Source organism: Crotalus tigris, unplaced genomic scaffold, assembly GCF_016545835.1.
Source record: "Crotalus tigris isolate CLP2741 ecotype Arizona unplaced genomic scaffold, ASM1654583v1 scf7180000017625.6296891, whole genome shotgun sequence".
NCBI classification, from domain to species: domain Eukaryota; kingdom Metazoa; phylum Chordata; class Lepidosauria; order Squamata; family Viperidae; genus Crotalus; species Crotalus tigris.
Genome location: NW_024096520.1, coordinates 5891579 through 5910389, shown reverse-complemented (window position 1 = coordinate 5910389; position 18811 = coordinate 5891579). Strand labels below are relative to the sequence as shown.

Here is an 18811-nt window from a genome sequence, read left to right as displayed (position 1 = left end):
CTAGGAATACACCCTAGAAACTTATAGACGATCAAGGACCTATAAGTAGCCTTTCCCTAAAGAAAGACATCTATATAATTCTTTCATCGGATACAACTTTTGAACTTTACTTTTTAAAAAGCTCTCTCCAGTTACCTACCTTTTCAGATTGTAGCATTTTTCTACACCACAAAACAAAAGGTATTTTGAGCTGGGAGAAAACAAATACTAGAAAACATTTTAATATTGTGAACTGTGTAGATGTGTTTGTCTCATAGTTCTTGATAGATAAAGAGTTTAGGTAACCTTATTGACACCAAAAGGAAACTTTCTGCTCCAAGTATATGAGGAAATCCTTTAGAAAATGGTGCAAATCACCAATTGACAGTCTATCTTTCTTGTGTTTCCAGGGAAGCTTTTGTTCTATACAATTTAACAAATTTACTTATTTTCCAAACTCCTCCCTTAACGCTTGGGGAAGCAGTTTGGTGTATAGTTAGTTCTCGTGTTATAATGGCACTTGAGATTTCCATTGCTAAGCAATATGGTCATAAAGCATGACATATGATTGCTTCACTTAGCATCAACAATCCTAACAGTGGTAGCTGCTGTCATATCTCCATGACTATGTGAGTCATTAAGTGGGAAGAGACAGGAGTTCAGGCAAGCAAGCCAGTGAGTGAAACCTACTGGGGGGAGGAATTTTAGGTGCCACAGGAGAGTGAGTCCTGCAGGGGGATGCAACAGAGCACAGGCAGGCCCAGGGCACATGGACAGCAGCAGCAGGCTAATCAAATGTGGACTGATCCCAGGGATTCTGGGACAGCAGAATTTTGAGGACTAGTCTTTAACTCCCATTATTTTCACTGTCATATTAAACAGTTCTGAACAAATGAACAGAACCAGTGGTGGCATTCGGCTGGTTCACACCACTTCGGCAGAACCGGTAGCTAATTTTTTGTTGCCCAGGCCCAGAATGGACTTTCGGAAGCAGCATCCACACAGAGAACCGGTTGTTTACATATTTGAATCCCACCACTGAATGTAACCCATTTGAGCTAATGGCTGCTCCACTCGCTCAACTGCAAATTCTTCCTCTCCGCTCTCTCAGACAACACAAGCCATCCTTCAACACACACTCAGGCGCTTATCCCTGTTTTCCTTTTATAATTGAAAACCAGGTATGGTGCAATGCTCTTCAGGCTGCCTTAAAGGGAAGAAAACAAAGGGAAGGAAAGGCTCACACTGGCCCTGAAAAGCTTTGAAAAACTGACTTGAAAATAAGAAGCTTAAATGATGCCTCCTGTGAGCAGATTCATAGAGCCATTCCTGAACATGGATCACTTTTGATGCTGGAATTTCAAGTTAGGAAAGAATGAGAGTGGATGTTTCTACTATTCCTCCAATAGATTTTTGAAAAATTCTAGTGAATACCAGCACTACTTAAAGCTCTCTAATTATCTGAAGTAAACATTTGTCAGGAATAACAATTGGCCCACTGAAGGCTTCTCATTTAATTATGTAGTGAACTTTCTGTCTTTAATTCATCAAAATGAAGTACCAATCTATTCATTAATGTTTCCACGCTAAAAAATATGTACAGTACTCTAAATGTTTGGCCTTTGAATACAGGCCCATTAGAAGCTCTGTGTAATTTGTGTAATCCTTAACTTGCTTATCCATCTGTATCATCAAAAAATTTTGTAAGTCCAGCTGGGAACTAAGTAAATTACAACTTCTCCTACAAAATCTGTATTAGTTTATGTCACAAGTAATCAGAATCTTAATGCAGAAAGGGTATTATGCTCTTTGAAGCAGCAATGAGCTCTCATGCTGAATGCCAAGGGCTAGTGTTCTTTGTCCTGATGTTTCACCAACAGCTCAGGTTAACATCTTCAGTTATTATTATAATACAAATATTGTAGTTTTTCTTTGCACTGTGAATTTATTATCAAAGCATTCCTCTTCTCCTATCTCAGGATACTGCAGGAAAGAGGAGGAAAACAATTGAAATTCCGCAATTTCTCTTATTTACATTGTTCCTCTTTATATCTGAAACCTGCTTTAATTTGTGAGACATGGTATTGGCAATATAGCATTTCTGCAGATTTTAAAATCTTTCATCATTATCGAAAGATCAGATTGGGAACAAATCCCCCTGGAGGAAATCTCTGTGTGGTCACTAAGAGTCCACACTGACTTGATGGCATATAATAATCAATTAGATGTCTTCATATTGTTCCCCTTCCAGTTCATGTCTGAATTTGGGATATCTAGATTTGAACAGCAGTCAACTGAACAGCAGATCCTTGCTGTACTTGCCATAGTGCAGAACATCCATTCATTTCAATCCATCCTACAAGAAGAGCTGACTATTTCCCCATACAATTATGTTCCACTATTAAACTATTCTCAGCACTGAAAACTTTTTTTCCCCCTGGTATACAATATACTTAAATTTGCTTTTCTGTAACTTAGCTGTTATTGTCTTTGACACTAGCTGGCATGGTACAAAACCAATACCAACTGTAAGCAATCCCTCTGGTACATAATAAGTGACATCATGCTGCTTTTCTTCCTCCTCCTCTGTAAGACTTTCTCTCTCAGTAGTTCCATTTTATGTGAATCCTCCCTTCAATTAATTGGAATCGAGCACAGTACTGGAGAATGTGGTCTGTCTCTAGTGCAGTAATGGAATTACTCTTTTGGTGATTTGGAGAGGATAGTTCTTCCAGGTAGCATCAGACTGCAGCTACATCACATTGCTTGTTCATATTCAGCCTGCAATGTTTACATTGCTAGCTAATCAATATCTATACAACAGTGAATACTGTACTACATATGTCTCATATTATGAACCATCCAGAATAAATGCTGGCTTTTTATCAGCATAGGCAGTCTGAATGAAACCTTTAGATTACAGGGAGGCAGGAAGGTTTACTTCAATTGCCACTATTTCTTTCCAGAACATTTGCAGGCAGCTGAAAATACTGGCTTCCTGGTGATTTTGCTATTTAACATTCCATCCATATGTGACAAAATGTCCATGTTTCTTCAGAGGATTGAATGAATCTCTTCAGTGGGGCTGAAGTTCAAATATATTCAGCAGTTCTGAATACTTTGCTTTCCAGTCCAATATCTGCAAATCCCAACACAGTTAGTCTCATGATGGTACACCTGACCATTGCAATTGCATTATAATGTACAATATTGGTAAATATTAGATCATATTACAGCTTAATGAGATAGTTGACTTTTGTCTTAAAATATCTTCAGGATGATAAATTAGTTGCTGGTCTCTTGCACAAATTTATATTTAATCAACCAAAATTGTAAATAAAGTAAGTAATTGTAAGTAAGCTGCTTCCTAAAATCAGAGGCTCGTAGTTTCTAATACTGGAAGCATTTTATTTTATTACTGGTAAACATGGCAGAATGGATGTCTAATTCGGAAAAATTATCTGGATTTCGATGTGAAACTTTGGGTATCTTCAAGCTACTTCTATGGTTATAATTTTTACCTCCTTGGCTCAATGGAAAATATGAGACATGAAATAAATATTTTCACCTATGCAGCACTCCGGTGTTTCACAAGACAGTCCCAGTTTGCAATTAGAACATTCTTCCTTAGAAAGAAGATTGATAAAAAATAAAAACAGATGTCCATATTGACTCAAAGCAGTTTTGGCAGCTAGTATATATTTCTGTTCACAAATTCATCATGTGCAAACATCTTTATGTCCAATCCATTTCCGTATTTCTGAATCCTCTCTTGCGCACCTTATGAATTATTAGCAATAATAGAGTTCAGTGTTAAATATTTTGTTCTTTTAAAAGATAGGAAAGATGGGAAAGAAGGAAATGTCAGAAAAAGACCTGAAAAGAGATCTTATTTGGGGAAATAATCTAGTAAAGTTGCTCAAAAAAAGATGGAGCAGAGTCCCATAATCCTCCTAACCCCAATGAAGATTTATTTCCTTGTTTTCCAGGTGCTGAGAAAAAAAAAGGTTTCACAGAACATAACAGACTTCTGTTTCTCCCTCTGTCTTTGCATTTCTGCCAAATATTCTAAGAATATTCACTAATCCTCTCAAACAGATTGGTAGTAGTCACAGAGCAATGCCACTTCCATTGCAGGAGCCCCCAATATATATGACCTAACATGATATGCATGATTTATATTTTCTCTATGTGAATCATATTTATACAACTTAGTTATATGCCTATGTCATATTTATATGACTTAGCTAGAGTCATAATGCTATTAGGAATGTTCAATCACTTTTTAATTATTAGTTTTAGTATCCACATTGGATGGTTAGAATCTTAGATTAAATCCAATTCTACAGTGCTAAATCAAAGATTAGTATTCAAGATTACTACAGATGACTCATTCAAATTTTTTTTTTGGTAAATTATGTTCATAAATCTATCAAATGAAAGAAGCAGAAATTCAGAATACAGATTTACATGAACAATATGATTTATCATAATTGAGCAGTGTTAGGACTATTTGCTGATTTCATAAATAGGACAGGGCCTATTTATTTTGAATAATAAAATTAAACACTCCCAATTAGTCTCCCTCTTTCTGAAACCATTAAATGTTACTTCCAGTTTAAATAATCCAGTACAGCACTGTGCTGTAGTTTCTGTTCTGTAATAGAATGGCTACACTTGGACATTGCATTGCACGAAACTAAAAAGTTTGTACAAACTTCTATTCCTTCTCTGGAATAATCCTAAGAGAAATTCAACTGCCTTTGTTAGTTTTTGATTAATCAATTGGGTGAAACAATCACCCTAGGGTTTTCAGGCAGCCAACCAGCTTCAAACTTTAACTTCCAGCTTAACTGAAATCAGAGCAAAATTTATGTGTCTAACTGGAGAAAAGGTCAAGATTAAAACTTACCCAAGCTTATTGTTTTTGCATTAAATATGGGGTTTTACATCCAAACATAATCAGCTTTCCAAATAGTTCAATGTCATTTAAAAACAAATGATTCATTTCAAAATGTGTATCACATCCTTGGTCAAAATAAACAAATTTTACAGTATTTAGATACTTGATTTTATTTTATGTGTTATGTGTTAACTCTGGCTGTTTCCATGCCCCTAATCTTATTCTGTGAACTAGCTATTGACATCCCCCAGACCAAAGCTATTTTGGAAGTAAATTCACCTTAACTTTATCTCAAAGCAATGAAAGCAGGGGTTTAAAATAGAGTAATAGTTTGCCAACAGCAAATCCTCAATATGAGAGAAGACCTGGAATTTTATTGATGGATTCTAGCTGTTTAAAGCTCCTGAAAGAGGCATAGATAATCTTCACGCTACACCAGAGGTCCCCAACCTTTTGGGCACCAGGGACCAGTTCCATGGAGAAAGGTTTTTCCACGGACTGGAAAGTGTGTGGTTTTGTATGCTGCCTGCATCCCATGGATTGGGCTTTGCTTGTTTGTGCACACTGTTTGCTGGCATGCTGTGGCCCGGTACTGGTCTACGAACCGGGGGTTGGGGACCTCTGCACTACACAAAAAAATGTCTTTGAAGCATTCACCAAGTCAAGCAATACTATGATCTCTAAAGGAGTTTCCCTTGACAAACCCCAACCCACCAATAAGCATGTAAACTTTAGCTAGTCAAGCATCTATGTGTTGACTGATAAGAGGAATTTAAATTTAAATTTGACTGTGGCAGGGAGGCAAGGGGCACTATTGTGCAGCAAAGGAATGCGTTTTGGGTAAAGAACTTATGCTTGGGAAAACACTGTATGCTTCCATATTTGTAGAGAAAGTTGCTTGATGAACTCTTCAGCTCTCACTAGTCTCAGGTGAAGTGAAAGGAAAGAAAGAAGTGCTAATTAAGTATATATGTTGTCAGAAATCTTGGGAAAAATGGGGACCCAGCATTTCATCCTTTTACCAACTGCAAGACTGAGAGAAAGGAAAACACCTTATAGGGTATGGAACTCCAAGGCATTCACATGAAGCCTGAAAAGGCAATGGTGGCAGGAGTTATGATAGGATTAGCGTTATGTCTTCAACTGTTTGTTAGTTGGTGGCTTTCCCAGACCTGCTTTGCCAAGAAAGAGAGTGATAGGTAAAATAGCGCTGAAAATAAGAGCTACATCCAGCAAATCTGACATCATAGACATCCTTGTTTTCGCATCTGTCAATGATTTTATTTGTACAAACTCTGAAATTCTATGGGCCTTTCCTTTTCAACTTGGAATGTGTGGCTTTATACATATTTTTCAGGAGATATAAATGACATTTTAAAATTCTGTTGCTGGGAAAACACATTTTTTTTCCAGCAAAAAATGTGAAACATGGCTAAAACAGAAAATAAAATACAGATGGCAATCAGGTTTCTCAGAATGAGAAAAGCACTTCAAAGATTTATCCTACTAATACTATCTGTTGCACAGATATCACAAATTACATACGTAGGACTTGCAACAAATCCTCCTATCTTAACATTTGTCTTTGCCAAATTTCTAAGTAGGTAATTTAGTGATAATTGAACATATCCAGCTTTGAGGCAACTTTCTCAAATATTTCATATTTTACCATCTGTTTTAGGATTCCTCAAGCATATAGACACTTAGTTGTTTTGGCTCAGTTTCAGCTGATATTCTTTAGTAAAGAATATACTAGAGAATGGCAAAATATATAATTCATAATTGAAGATTATGGAAAGTTCAGAAGTAGAATATGAACTTCTGTTCATGTTCCTTTATAATTAAGAGTCATATTCTTCTAAATGAAACTTTATGTTTATGTCTTATTACATGTGGTGGCAATATCTGAATTTGCACTGCATTTTTAAAACCTATATCCTATGTGGTTAATATTTTCTGCTTTACAGTATCAAATGCCCTTTAAATTTTAAGCATTATTTATTTCATGTTAGACTAGAAAGTTACCATGATACATTGAATAGAAACAGAATCAATACTATTTTCATAGCCATAAATTGAAGGATAAATACTTGGTTCTTTTCCTCTTAATTGTTGCAAATGACATCAAGCTTTTCAGAATCTGATATTGTCTTTCAAATATCTGCTATTCCACACCAGAAAAAAGATGGATTGACTTCTGAGGTTTGATGGAGAGCAATGGCTATTAATTCATATTTGGAATTTGAAAGAGATAATTTAAATTTATGAATTCACTAATCTAATTATGGATATAAACTTGATTTCAAGTTATTAATTGTGCCATTTTTTCAAACAACATATTAACTTGTATGCCACCTAATTCCCAATGACAACCATAATATAGATATCATTTTATAATTACATTCATCATATCTCAGAGAACGGATTATAAACTAAAGAGAAAAAAGAAATGTATCTTTTTAGAGAGATTTGATTACATTTACAGAGGGAATAGATGAATTAAAAATATGAATAATCTGCAATATAAATGAGACAGAAACATTAAACTAATAGATGAAGAAGATATAGACAATGTAACACTACTGAATTTAAAAAAGAATTTTGCTTGAGATTAAAAGTAGCTATAGAACAATTTGGCCAAGATAGTAAGAAGAGAGTTGCTGAAGGCTTAAAAAGACAGAATGGGACTATGAAGTGGGTAAGGTGTACAGAGTCAATACAAGAAATGGAAAGTTAAATGTGCCAATGTATTTGTGCACTTTGTCAGCCAGAGGACAAGAGATCAGGCCTTACGACAATATCTTAACATCAACTTAAAAATGAATATTGCCAGAATACTGTGTAAGAGAAAAGAATACAAAATTAACCTGTTTGATCACGAATAAGAGAATAAATGCTATTATAAAATGCATTTATAATCCCATATTTAGGATGGAACAAACTTTGATTTATGCTGCTTTCAATTCATGATACAAAATACACACACACACACACACACCCCAACCCCCCCCCCCAAAGAACCTTTTGATATTGAAGCTTGAATGGTCATAGAAATAATGTTTGCAGATATTAGGAACATTTAACTTATAAAAATAAATACATGTTTAAATTTTTATGCTTGGCAATATTATTTTCTTTCAGTTTATAAGACACTGAAGATGAGTAGGTCAATATAGGGCTGTCAAACATCACAACTAATGAAAGCATGGAAGAATCCTACCTTTTTTAAAAAAAGATTTACAGGGTAGTAAATGAATTTTTGATTCAGAGAAACATTAGAGGGAAAATATTTTTAAACACAGAGTATAAGACCATACCAGGTGGCCAATGATATATGTTAGTCCATATAGTATTTTTTTCCAGTAAACAATCTAGCAAACTGTTACTGTACATTCATTCACTACTCTAACCCTTTTCCTTTGTTCATTTTTAATGCCAACACATAAAAAGGAACCACATACAGCCAATAACTTTTATTAATTAATAATGCTTTTGTATAACCGTAAATATCAAGAAAAGAAATGGGCAACTAGAAAGTGCATATTGGCTCTCCTTTCCCCTCCCCACATAAAAATCCATCCCTCTCTGTATTGGGGAATTTTATTGTTGGATAAAAAGGTATAAATGTAGCCTCTCTCCCTAGTACGATATTGCCTCGTCTTGAAATTATGCGGTGAAGACTGGGAACATTATCCTACTGAGAAAAAGAACACATGAGGATGGATCCTCCTTAGCAGTATCCCAGGACAGCAACATGGAAGAATTGGTATAGGTCGATTTAATGATCACGACCCACCACAAGGCAGTGAATATGGCTTAAAAGGAAAAAGGCAGCTCACCCTTGTCCCACTGTAATATCTATTCTTGGACCTTCTTCAGGGCAAGATTTCAATCTGTTTGATACAGTATTTACAACTTCTCTGACCCTGACATATTTCGTGTTACAACTGATGTTCTGAATGGAAAGACACTTCATCTGTGCATAATTATTGTAAATACATTCAGCCACTTTAACAAGCACCGCTGAGTTTTGAGTGTAGGCATGTGTGTATGTAAGGCTAATTTTATCACCTCTGGACATTCCTACAAGAAGTGTTAAAAGAAGCACACAGCTGCTCTCTTCAATTTGCAGACTTTTTCTTCAGCATGTCTTTCTCTTAGCATCTTTCTGGAATAAAGAACTGTCGTAAGGCAAGAAACCTGCACATGATTTAGTTCTACAAAAGCAAGGTTTCTTTGATTCTTTCCCTTCTTGCTTGCTGCTTTGCTCTTCTATGGGCAGAAAATTATGGTATTTTCCAGAATAATCGTATGTGAGCTCTTCATCTGCACAGATATCACGGTCAGCAAAAAGCGCTAACTTAGGCACCATTGAGTCTATTCGGATAGGCACCATAAAGAGATTGGGCTCACAGGAGTGGTTCAGGAATCTACCAACATTGCCAATATATGTGGGGTCTACAAAAGTCTCTATTGTCGTCCCATCATACAAGTGTTCCCTAACTGCTATAATGTAATTTGAATCACATGATGTCTGCAACTGAATCCTTTTACGCGCTTCCTGAATGTCTAGAATTTCCCCAGCATATTCACACACAAATCGTCCTTTGGGTATGAATTCCAGGGTACGAAGACCCCACCCTTTTTCAGTGGTCTTGAATACTTCAAGTTGGAACTGCAAGCCCCGTTGAACTACTCTATTTTGACACATCTCTCCACACTGGCACATAGTGTTGCATTCAAAAACAGGCTTTGAAAATCCCAGTTCACATCCTTCTGTCTCAATGGACATTTTTTTATAATTTTCTCCATAGTGAAGACATGAACATGTTGGGGCCAGACAGGAAGCAGAATGACAGCTGCATCCAGAGAAGGAGATCTCAGATGGGTCTGGTTTGTCTCCAGGTCCAGGCACATGATCAGGACTATACTGGAAAAAAAAAGAGGAAATAATCTTGAGGGCTATATACTCATAGCTGAAGAGGTTGGCATAATATATTGTGTAAAAAGGCAAAAGAATAGAGAAATGAGAATAATAGAGTTGGAAGGGACCTTGGAGGTCTTATAGTTCAACCCCCTGCTCAAGCAGGAGACCCTGTACCAGTGATGGTGAACATTTTAGAGACCAAGTGCCCAAACCACAACCCAAAACCCACTTATTTATCGCAAAGTGCCAGGGCCGCATCAGCATTGTGGTGCCCTCAGGGGGGGCATGGGGGTATGGCCTACTGGGTGGGCATGGCTGCGGATGTTATGGCAGACTGGGTGAGCGTGACTGAAGTGGGCATGGCCACCTCGATGTTGCTCATGGAGAGGATGCCTGAGGGGGCCGGGCAGGGTTGGGGGAGATCCAGGGGGTCTCAGGGGTGGGGCAGTGGGCAGAAGGCCCAGCATAGATGGGGAGGCAAGCAATCCTAGTGGGACTGGAGGGCCATGGCGCCGATGAGGATCCGGCTTTCCCTGCTCGTGGTGGCCTTTGGCTTGCTGGTTGTGGGCGTGCTCTACCACCTCTACTCTATCTTGCTAGCTGGCTGCTTCGCCTCTTTTGTGCCTGGTGGGGCTGCCGCTATAGGTGGCGGCGGCCTAATGGACCTGCACAAGCTGCTGGCAGCAGTGGCGTGCATGCCCAAAGAGAAGGCTCTGAGTCCTGCCTCTGACACACGTGCCATAGGTTTGCCACCACTGACCTATACCATGGATCGGAAACCCACGGCTCCGGAGCCGCATGCGGCTCTTTCAGCCATCTCCTGTGGCTCCCTGTCCTCAGCCACCATGTGCAGTCTGAAAAAAAAAGTGGGACTAAAAAAGTTCAACCAATAAGTTGAACTTCTTTGGTTTGTGGGACTGCCCACAAACCTCTTTCCTTCTTCATACTGCACGTGGTGGCCGAGAGGATTGCTGGAAAGGTGTCCCTGGTAAGGAGCCGCGGGTGGCCAGTCTCGGGGTGCCTCTTCCCTACCCGGCGGGTCTCCCCTCACCCTCCTCCGCTGCTGCCTCTGTTAGTTGGGGGGGTCGCCAGAGGTCTTCCGGAGCTTCCCTTCTCCGCCTGCCCCTTTCGTTCGTCTCATGGGCAGCCAATTCCCCCGCAGCGCCTGCCCGGCCTTTTCCCCACCTGCTGCGCAGTCCTCTTGGCCATCCTCCCGCTGCCACCGCCGCCACCCTCGGTGTTGCAGGAGAAGGAGATCTTGGGCTGCGAGGGCGGCGGCCAGGCCGGGGGCGGCAAGGAACCCCGACGATGCTGCAGTAGCTGCCGCCATGCTACCACAGCCACTGCCTCCCGTCCTGCTCCCCCTCCCCGCTTGTGTCCAAATGGCTCTTTGAGTGTTTTGGGTTGCCTACCCCTGCCCTATACCATTTCAGACAAGTGGCTGTCCAATTTCTTCTTAAAAGCCTCTGGTGATGAAGCACCCACAACTTCTCAAAGGAAGCCGTTCCACTAATTGATTGTTCTCACTGTTAAAAAAATTCTTTGTTCTAGGTTGCTATTCCCCTTAATTAGTTTCCATCCATTGTTTCTTGTCTTGCCTTCTAGTACTTTGGAAAATAGGTTGACACCTTCTTTATGGCAATCCCTTTAATATTGGAACACTGCTATCGTGTCAACCCTAGTTCTTGTTTTCATTAACGCCTACAAAGATTGTCCCTTCCTTTGCTGAAAGACCTATCAGCACATGCCACTGTTTAGAATGAGTGATTATATACATTTGATTTAAAAAGTGGATAAAGTAGAAATGTCTTAAGGGACCATGTATCCCTATAGACCTATGAGCATTTGTTTTACTCATACAAAATGCCATGTACTGTAATGTATTTGGCAATTTACATCCATTGTTCGAAAAGGATGAAAATATATACATGATAAAAAGATTTAATTAGAGATGAAAGAACTTAAAAGACCATTTATTGCTAAATAGTCTATCAACATCTCTGTTGTGCTTATATACAATGCTATCTACTTTATTAGGGCAATTTATATGGAGAAACTGAGTACGTGTCTACGATGAGAAGAAATTTTGGTGATATTCATGATTCAATTGCACTAGTACTTTCAGACTCTGGGAAATAATTCAAGTGAGGCCACAAAAGGGGTCAGCATATACTCCTTTTAAAAGGCTATGATTCATGCATTCAGTTTCTAGTTAACAAATGAATTGCAATAGTTTTATTTTATGAATGAACACATATAAAAGACAGGAAAACATGAGGAATAAGAGGGGGTTGTAAAGAAACAGTATTTTATTTTTTAAAAAGAACAAATTATGTTCAGTAACCATAGAAGAAAATGTTCATCTTTTTGAACCAATATCAGCTTGCTACTTAACAATCTAGATAGTAGTGATATAAGGCAAACTAAATAATTGTCATTTTGCCATTTTCCTCCCTTGCTTCCAGCATGATTTCTTCAGAATTTATTTCTTACTATGCAGATGCTTACCCACAGGGCTCAACTGAGGATGCACTCATAATTTAATTCCTCTAAAGCAGCTTATTAGCTGAAGCAGGAATAACATTATCTTGCCAGCTTACCAAATCTCTTGTTTCTAATTTTATCTGATGGGACAAACCATGATTTGGAACATTTTAGATAACAAATGTATCCTTTAATTACAGAAAGGAAGACTTGGAAAAAGTTGTTATTCCACATACTGAAACGAAAAATAAGACAAAATTACCTCTGATTTAATGTGCATGAAAACAGTGATCTGAGAATGCACTGTTTTATTAGGCTTCCACTAACTGACCATTTCTTCAAGGAAGGATTCTAAAAGATCTACTGCATGGGTGTCAAACTCGCCGCGTCACGTGACACGTTGCAACGTATCGTGACTTTTTCTGCATTGCCAGAGCTGGGGTGGGCACGGCCACCGCATGATGCAACCCGCCCGTGGGCCGGCAGTTTGACACCTCTGATCTACTGTAACTGAAGTGAACATTAAAGCAGTCCTGTGCATTTAGACTAGGTGATGAATTGAAAATAATAACCAAGGATATTAAAGGAAGAAGTTACGTTTGTGATATAGTGAATCTTAGTTTCCAAAAATGCTGCTGTCACAGAAAGAGATAAAGGTTAAAAAGTGTCCAGCATTTTATGATATGTAAGGATCTATTCATTTGACACCTGATGAATCCAGCTGGGTTTCAAAAGCAGCTTGGTAAATTCCCTGACGCTTTGATCAACTGAAGCTGTAGTCTCCACCTGGAATGAGACTTTAATTAGTTGCGCCTAATATCCTCTCCCTTATACGTCTATCTTTCTTGATGCGCAAAGGAGCTCTGATAGATGAAATATCAGAAGACACACCTAAAGTACCTGCTACAGAAAGATAAGAGGCCAACCCAACACATGTAAAAGCCTGCACTAAGGACTACGTTGTGACAATAAGAGAAGCCTAAATTGGCTCTCTTTGCATCCATGTTAACCAGCAGTCATATTTAGGAGGGAAAGGTCAGAAGAACACTTGAAGTTGAACTTGAATATTGTGAAAACCATTCTAAGCAATCAATGGACAAAAGTGCTCCTACTGTATCCTTTCTCAGTTGGATGCTATCTGGGCAGATCTTCTGTTTTCTAGAAGAACTTGATCCTATAAGTATTGAAAAAGTGGGCAGGATTCTTGATGCTGTTAGATAAGCCTCTTGTATGATCCATTTCTCTCCAAACTGGTCAAAGCCACCAGAGAAATATGTAGTTGGGTCTAAGCAGTGGTGAATTCACCTTTGAGCAAAGAGGTGGTTCCACCTGCATTGAAACTGGCAGTAGGTATCCTCTCAATAAGTATCAGTTGGCCTAGGAGTACAGGAAAGCTATTTGTTTGTTTTATTACTTTATTGTTCATATAATCATAGAAGCTTGGAAATCTGCCAAATCCTGTCTCCTCTTACATCACCAAGTCCTAAGGTGAGGCTATTCTAAGACTCACATCCCTTTTTTTTCCAGGACAGAGTCTCTTATTTGCCTTAACTGTTCCTGCGTATATCCTTCAAAGTTATCAGCACATTCCTTTACAACAAGCTATTATTGTTCCAGCTAACTTCCAATTTTCCTTTCTGAAAAAGGTTGTGAAGAAGATGGTCAGAGGAAATAGAACATCTGGATCTTTTTCATTCAGATCTCAGGTGTCAGTATACGAGGGCAATTCGGAAATAAACCTCCGTTTGGTTATCAATGACAGACACTCGCAGATACAGAACTTTTATTATACACATTAGAAAACTAAATTACATTACTTTTCAACATAATTGCCATTCAAATTGAGGCACTTGTCATAACGTCTTACAAGGTTTGAAATTTCTTCTGAAAAAAAAAATCTGCCTGGGAATGAAGCCACCCTGTAACAGCATCGTGAACATATTTGGTGTGTTTTGTGCTCCTCAGAAAGGAGTTTTGGTATTCAACGAGCACAGAACTTGTGGTATCCCAAATTTTCTGTCACCACCTTGTACAAAACGGTCCGAGACGGACTTCACAGACCTTTTTGTCAATTTCCTGCATGAGTTCATTGCTGACTACAGATGGGCGGCCACTTCTTGCCTCATTGTGGACGTCAAACATGTGACCCCATTGACATACAACACCTTCACTCATCATGTTTGGTCCGTAAACATTACACAATTTGCAATGAATCACAGCTGCCAAACATTTTTTCACACACAGAAATCGTCTTACTGCACTCACTTCATATTTGGAGGGATTTTCTATGGCAGGGTTCATTTTCAATTGATCTAACGGACAAGTTAACTACAACACAACCTTCTCCTTCCACTCCTCACTGCCTATTGAACTACTGTACATGGCGCCACAGGACAGGCATCGCTATCCCTGCCTATTTCTTGCACATACTCAAATGGAGATTTATTTCCAAATTGCCCTTGTAGAATTGAGATAGCAGAGATGATTACTTCTGGTGGATCCAGAATGAGAGTGGTACCCTTGACCTCTTCATATTTTTCAGAACTACCTGGAATAATCTTTTTTAACCAGCTGTAGGTACTGAAAATTGGAGATATTGCTCCCTTTCCTGGGACTAGTTCTATCCAGTGCTAGGGGTCAAGTGGAGATGATATATAATTGTAGGGATTGCACTGTAGGGTTCCTCGGGGTTCAACACTTTCCCCTTTCTTTTTAACCCGGACATGAAGACTCTGTGTGAGATCATCTGATGAGATGTGGTCAGATATCATTAATATGCTGATGATACTCAATAGTCAGTTGTAATATTTCTCTCATCCAAGTACAGACTATGCCTCTATTAGTTTGAGGCCAGTCATGGTCAGCCACACAACTGTAAAATCAAGGTTTTTTTTATATCTTTTATATTAAGAACATTTAGTAACATTAAAAATCTTATGTTAAAATACTTTGTACAGTATTTATTTCAATAAATAGAAACTTGCAATGATCTTTTTAAAAAAAACATTTCTTGAAGTAATAGCATACTTTTGCCAGAACAAGAGTGACCTCTAATGGACATTACTGATTCCTCAACTTAGGCTAACTTGAAGGAAAGCAAAACTGACTTTTTTCACAAAGGGTGGTATAAAGTTTATCATCTGCATCAAAAGTATACATTAAACTAGAGATATAATGAAAACTGTATTTTGAATTTATGTCTCTCATACAACCATTAAGAAAACCAGTTTGGTCTGTAGTTAAGGCACTAGGCTAGAAATCAGGAGACAGATGAGTTCCAGTTCACTTTAGACATGACACAGGCACGAAAGCTGGTTGGACCAGTCACTCACTCTCAACCTTAACACCTCACAGGGTTGTTGTTGGAGAAAAATAGGAGATTGCACTACGCACATGGCCTTTAACTCTCTACAAAAAACAAATCGTAGATCTAATTAATAAACTATTTGCAAAGCAGTGCAGGAAAATCTATTCCTCATTGTCAAAACTGAAGAATGGAATTGAACTGCACATTTAAGGATTAAAACTGAGGTAATTATATGGAGTATAGACTTTCTTCAAAAGTGTTTTCAAACACTTTAAAATATTTTAATCCAAGAAAAAAATAATCTAGGCCAGTGATGGCGAATCTTTTAGAGACCCAAACTGCAACCCAAAACCCACTTATGCATCGTCAGGTGCCGGGTAGGTGTGGCCCATTGGCTGGGTGTGGCCCATTGGTTGGGCGTGGCTGCGGTAGTCAACGACATACTGGGTGGGACTAAAAAGTTCAATCAAACAATTCCAACTTTGCAAGATCTTTTTTTCCCCCGTGAGTTCAAATGGACTGATTGAACCTTTTTATTTTATTTTTTTTTTGCACACAACGGCAGAGACCTAAAGCGAAAAGGTTTTATAAAACCCAGCTGAAGGCCTAGAGCGATGGCGCACATGCCCACAGAGAGGGCTGAGTGCTGCCTCTGGCACCCGTGCCATAGGTTCGCCACCACTGATCTAGGCTCTATAGATACATGTAATCTAATCTACACTTGACCAATGGACATCTGAAATCTACTGATATTAATGGGATTTGATCCATCAGGATCAAGCTGCTTACAAAGAAGTTTCAGAACCACCTTATCAACTTAAAAGATGGGTTTTTGCCAAGTGCTGGTTTCCCAAAACCTATGCATTTCTCTGATAGTATCCAGAAGTGTGAAAACCAGTCCTGTTTCTTCCTATTCGTCATACGGATCATTATTTGAAACATATACACATATATCTTAGGTTTTCTGCATGGGAGTAGTAATTGGGGCAAGGGAAAAACGTGGATAACCGAAGCTCGGAAACGTAAACGGGGAGTGGGGGAGAGGCATCATTCAAAATGAAACCATCTCCTAGAGTTTTTTTTTGAAACACGGTCTCCTTTCTGTTGCAGGTGCGTTAAAAACGCCGTTCACACAATCCCGCTGTGAGCATAGCACTTCCGTTCCATTCTACAGCCCCGCCTCACGACCACTGAATTCTAGGCATTGTAGTTCTCAAAAGCTTAAGGTTTCCGCTGCAGATAGGAACCACCCCCACAGAAAACTCTAATTCCCAGCGTCCCTTTCGATGAAACCGACGCAGTTTTTAAAAGCCTTACATTCCCGTCGGCGGGTGCGCAGAAAGCATAGCTTTCTATCAGTCCCTGCCCGCAGGCGGCTGCTGGGCTTGCTCAGCTCCTCTTCTTCCTCCTCTCTCACCTGGAACGCTGGGAGTTCCTCCAGCCGGGGCCGCACGGATACAGCCAGAGCCTCCAGCCCGCGGCTCACGTCCATACTCCGTCTCTGCTGCGGGAAAACAGGAGTCTTCCTTTGCCCCGCCCTTTCTGCCGGGATTGGCTGCCCTGCAACGTTTAGTTTACCAATAGCGAACTTCAGCCAATGGCAAAATGGAAGAACTTTGGGAACGTTCCTCGGTCTCTTTTCAGGACCAATTGGATAGAGTAGTGCAGAGTACGTTGCTTCTGGGTTTCGTATGAGAGCTCCTCGTTGCCTTTCTTAATGTAGAAGAGGACGGGGTTTACGTATAGATGGGGTAGGCAACCTTGACTCTTTTATGACTCGTGGACTTCAACTCTCAGACTTCCTGAGCCAGCATGGCTCAGCTTGGAAACCTTCTTTTCCCTTCAGCATGGCTGGCTCAGGAATTCTGGGAGTTGAAGTCCACGAGTCATAAAAGAGCCAAGGTTGCTTACCCCTGGTATAGATAGACAAAGTTGGTTTTCCTCACCCTCCATATTGGGTTATCCTCAATTTCACCCACTGATTCTCATATCTCTATGCATTTTTCAGATATCGCTGCAGTTGTCTATTTCAAGAATTATTTGAATATTGATTTTAAAAAGCTTGATGCGGAAATGCACATTGACTAGAAATGCAATCATTTTCAGTTAGATTTTCTTTGTTATGTGTTTGGGATAAGTGATTTGTTGCTCTCAAGTGCCACTCTACTTTTTAACAAATATACTTGGTTCATATCTTGCACCAACGTATAATTTATTTGCTTGTTTGATTTTATATAATAATAATAAAGTTGGAAGGGACCTTAGAGGTCATCTAGTCCAACCCCCTGCTCAGGCAGGAAACCCCATACCATTTCAGACAGATTTTGGCCTAGTACAGCTATCAAAGTTTTCATTATCTCTTTGCTGCCTTCTAGCTGTAGTCCAAATTTTTATGAAGTAGTCTTAGTTTTGTGTACTGGAAGAACAGAGGCATTGTAGCTTATAAAAAGTTTCTAAACAGTGACTTAGGATAAAGTGTGTAGTACTACGTAGACAACTCTAAATTGTTTGATAAAAACATGTTTGAATCCAGACAGGGTAATCACATAATATGCAACACTGTCATTTATTTGGCCATAGTGTACTGAATAAACTACAGTTAAACAATATACAAGTGGTTTTGGGTATTAGGCCCCCGTGGTTCTGGGATCATTCCATCTCTTTTGGATGGCATTGCACTACCCCCAAAAGAACCTGCACGTGTAGTCCTTGACTTACATCCACAACTGAGCCCAAAATTTCTGTTGCTAAGCAAGACAGTTGTTAAGTTTTGCTCCATTTTCTTGCCATAGTTGTAGCAAGAGTGAAAATCCAGTCAAGTGAATCACTGCAGCTGTGAAGTTAGTACATGGTTGTTAAGTGAATCTGAATTCCCAGTTAACTTTTTTTGTCAGAAGGTCGCAAATGGTGACCATCTGCATCCATCATAAATACATAACAGTTACAACCATCATATATACATGACCAGTTGTCAAGCCTCTGTCAAAACACTTTGATCATGTGACTATGGGGATGCGACAAAAGTTCTAAGTTTAAAAAACAATCATGTCACTTTTTTAGTGCCATTGTAACTTCAGACTATCACTAAATGAATGGTTATAAGACAAGGACTACCTGTATGCAATTTGGGTTTCCTCCTGGATCCTGTTCCAAGAGCAGATAGTAGCTGAAGCCAGGAGGATCTTTGCACAATTTTGTGTTGTGTGCCAGA

At 39.2% G+C, this 18811-nt stretch overlaps 1 protein-coding gene across 2 annotated transcripts; it reads right to left on the bottom strand.

Moving 5' to 3' along the window:
- Nucleotides 1-8340: 8340 nt before the first annotated feature.
- On the bottom strand, nt 8341-17151 carry LOC120304037 (histone-lysine N-methyltransferase SETMAR). 2 transcript variants are annotated; one of them, XM_039334131.1, is made up of 2 exons: nt 17018-17151; nt 8341-9812 (listed from the first exon to the last, which is right to left on the bottom strand). In XM_039334131.1, exons 1-2 carry the CDS (start codon nt 17090-17092, stop codon nt 9024-9026), a joined length of 864 nt encoding a protein of 287 aa, XP_039190065.1. In that variant the 5' UTR covers nt 17093-17151; the 3' UTR covers nt 8341-9023. The 2 variants fall into 2 exon arrangements, 1 of the variants encoding a protein (XP_039190065.1); XR_005555590.1 differs by having other exon boundaries at nt 9674-9812; nt 16918-17124.
- Between the last annotated feature and the right edge of the window lie 1660 nt (nt 17152-18811).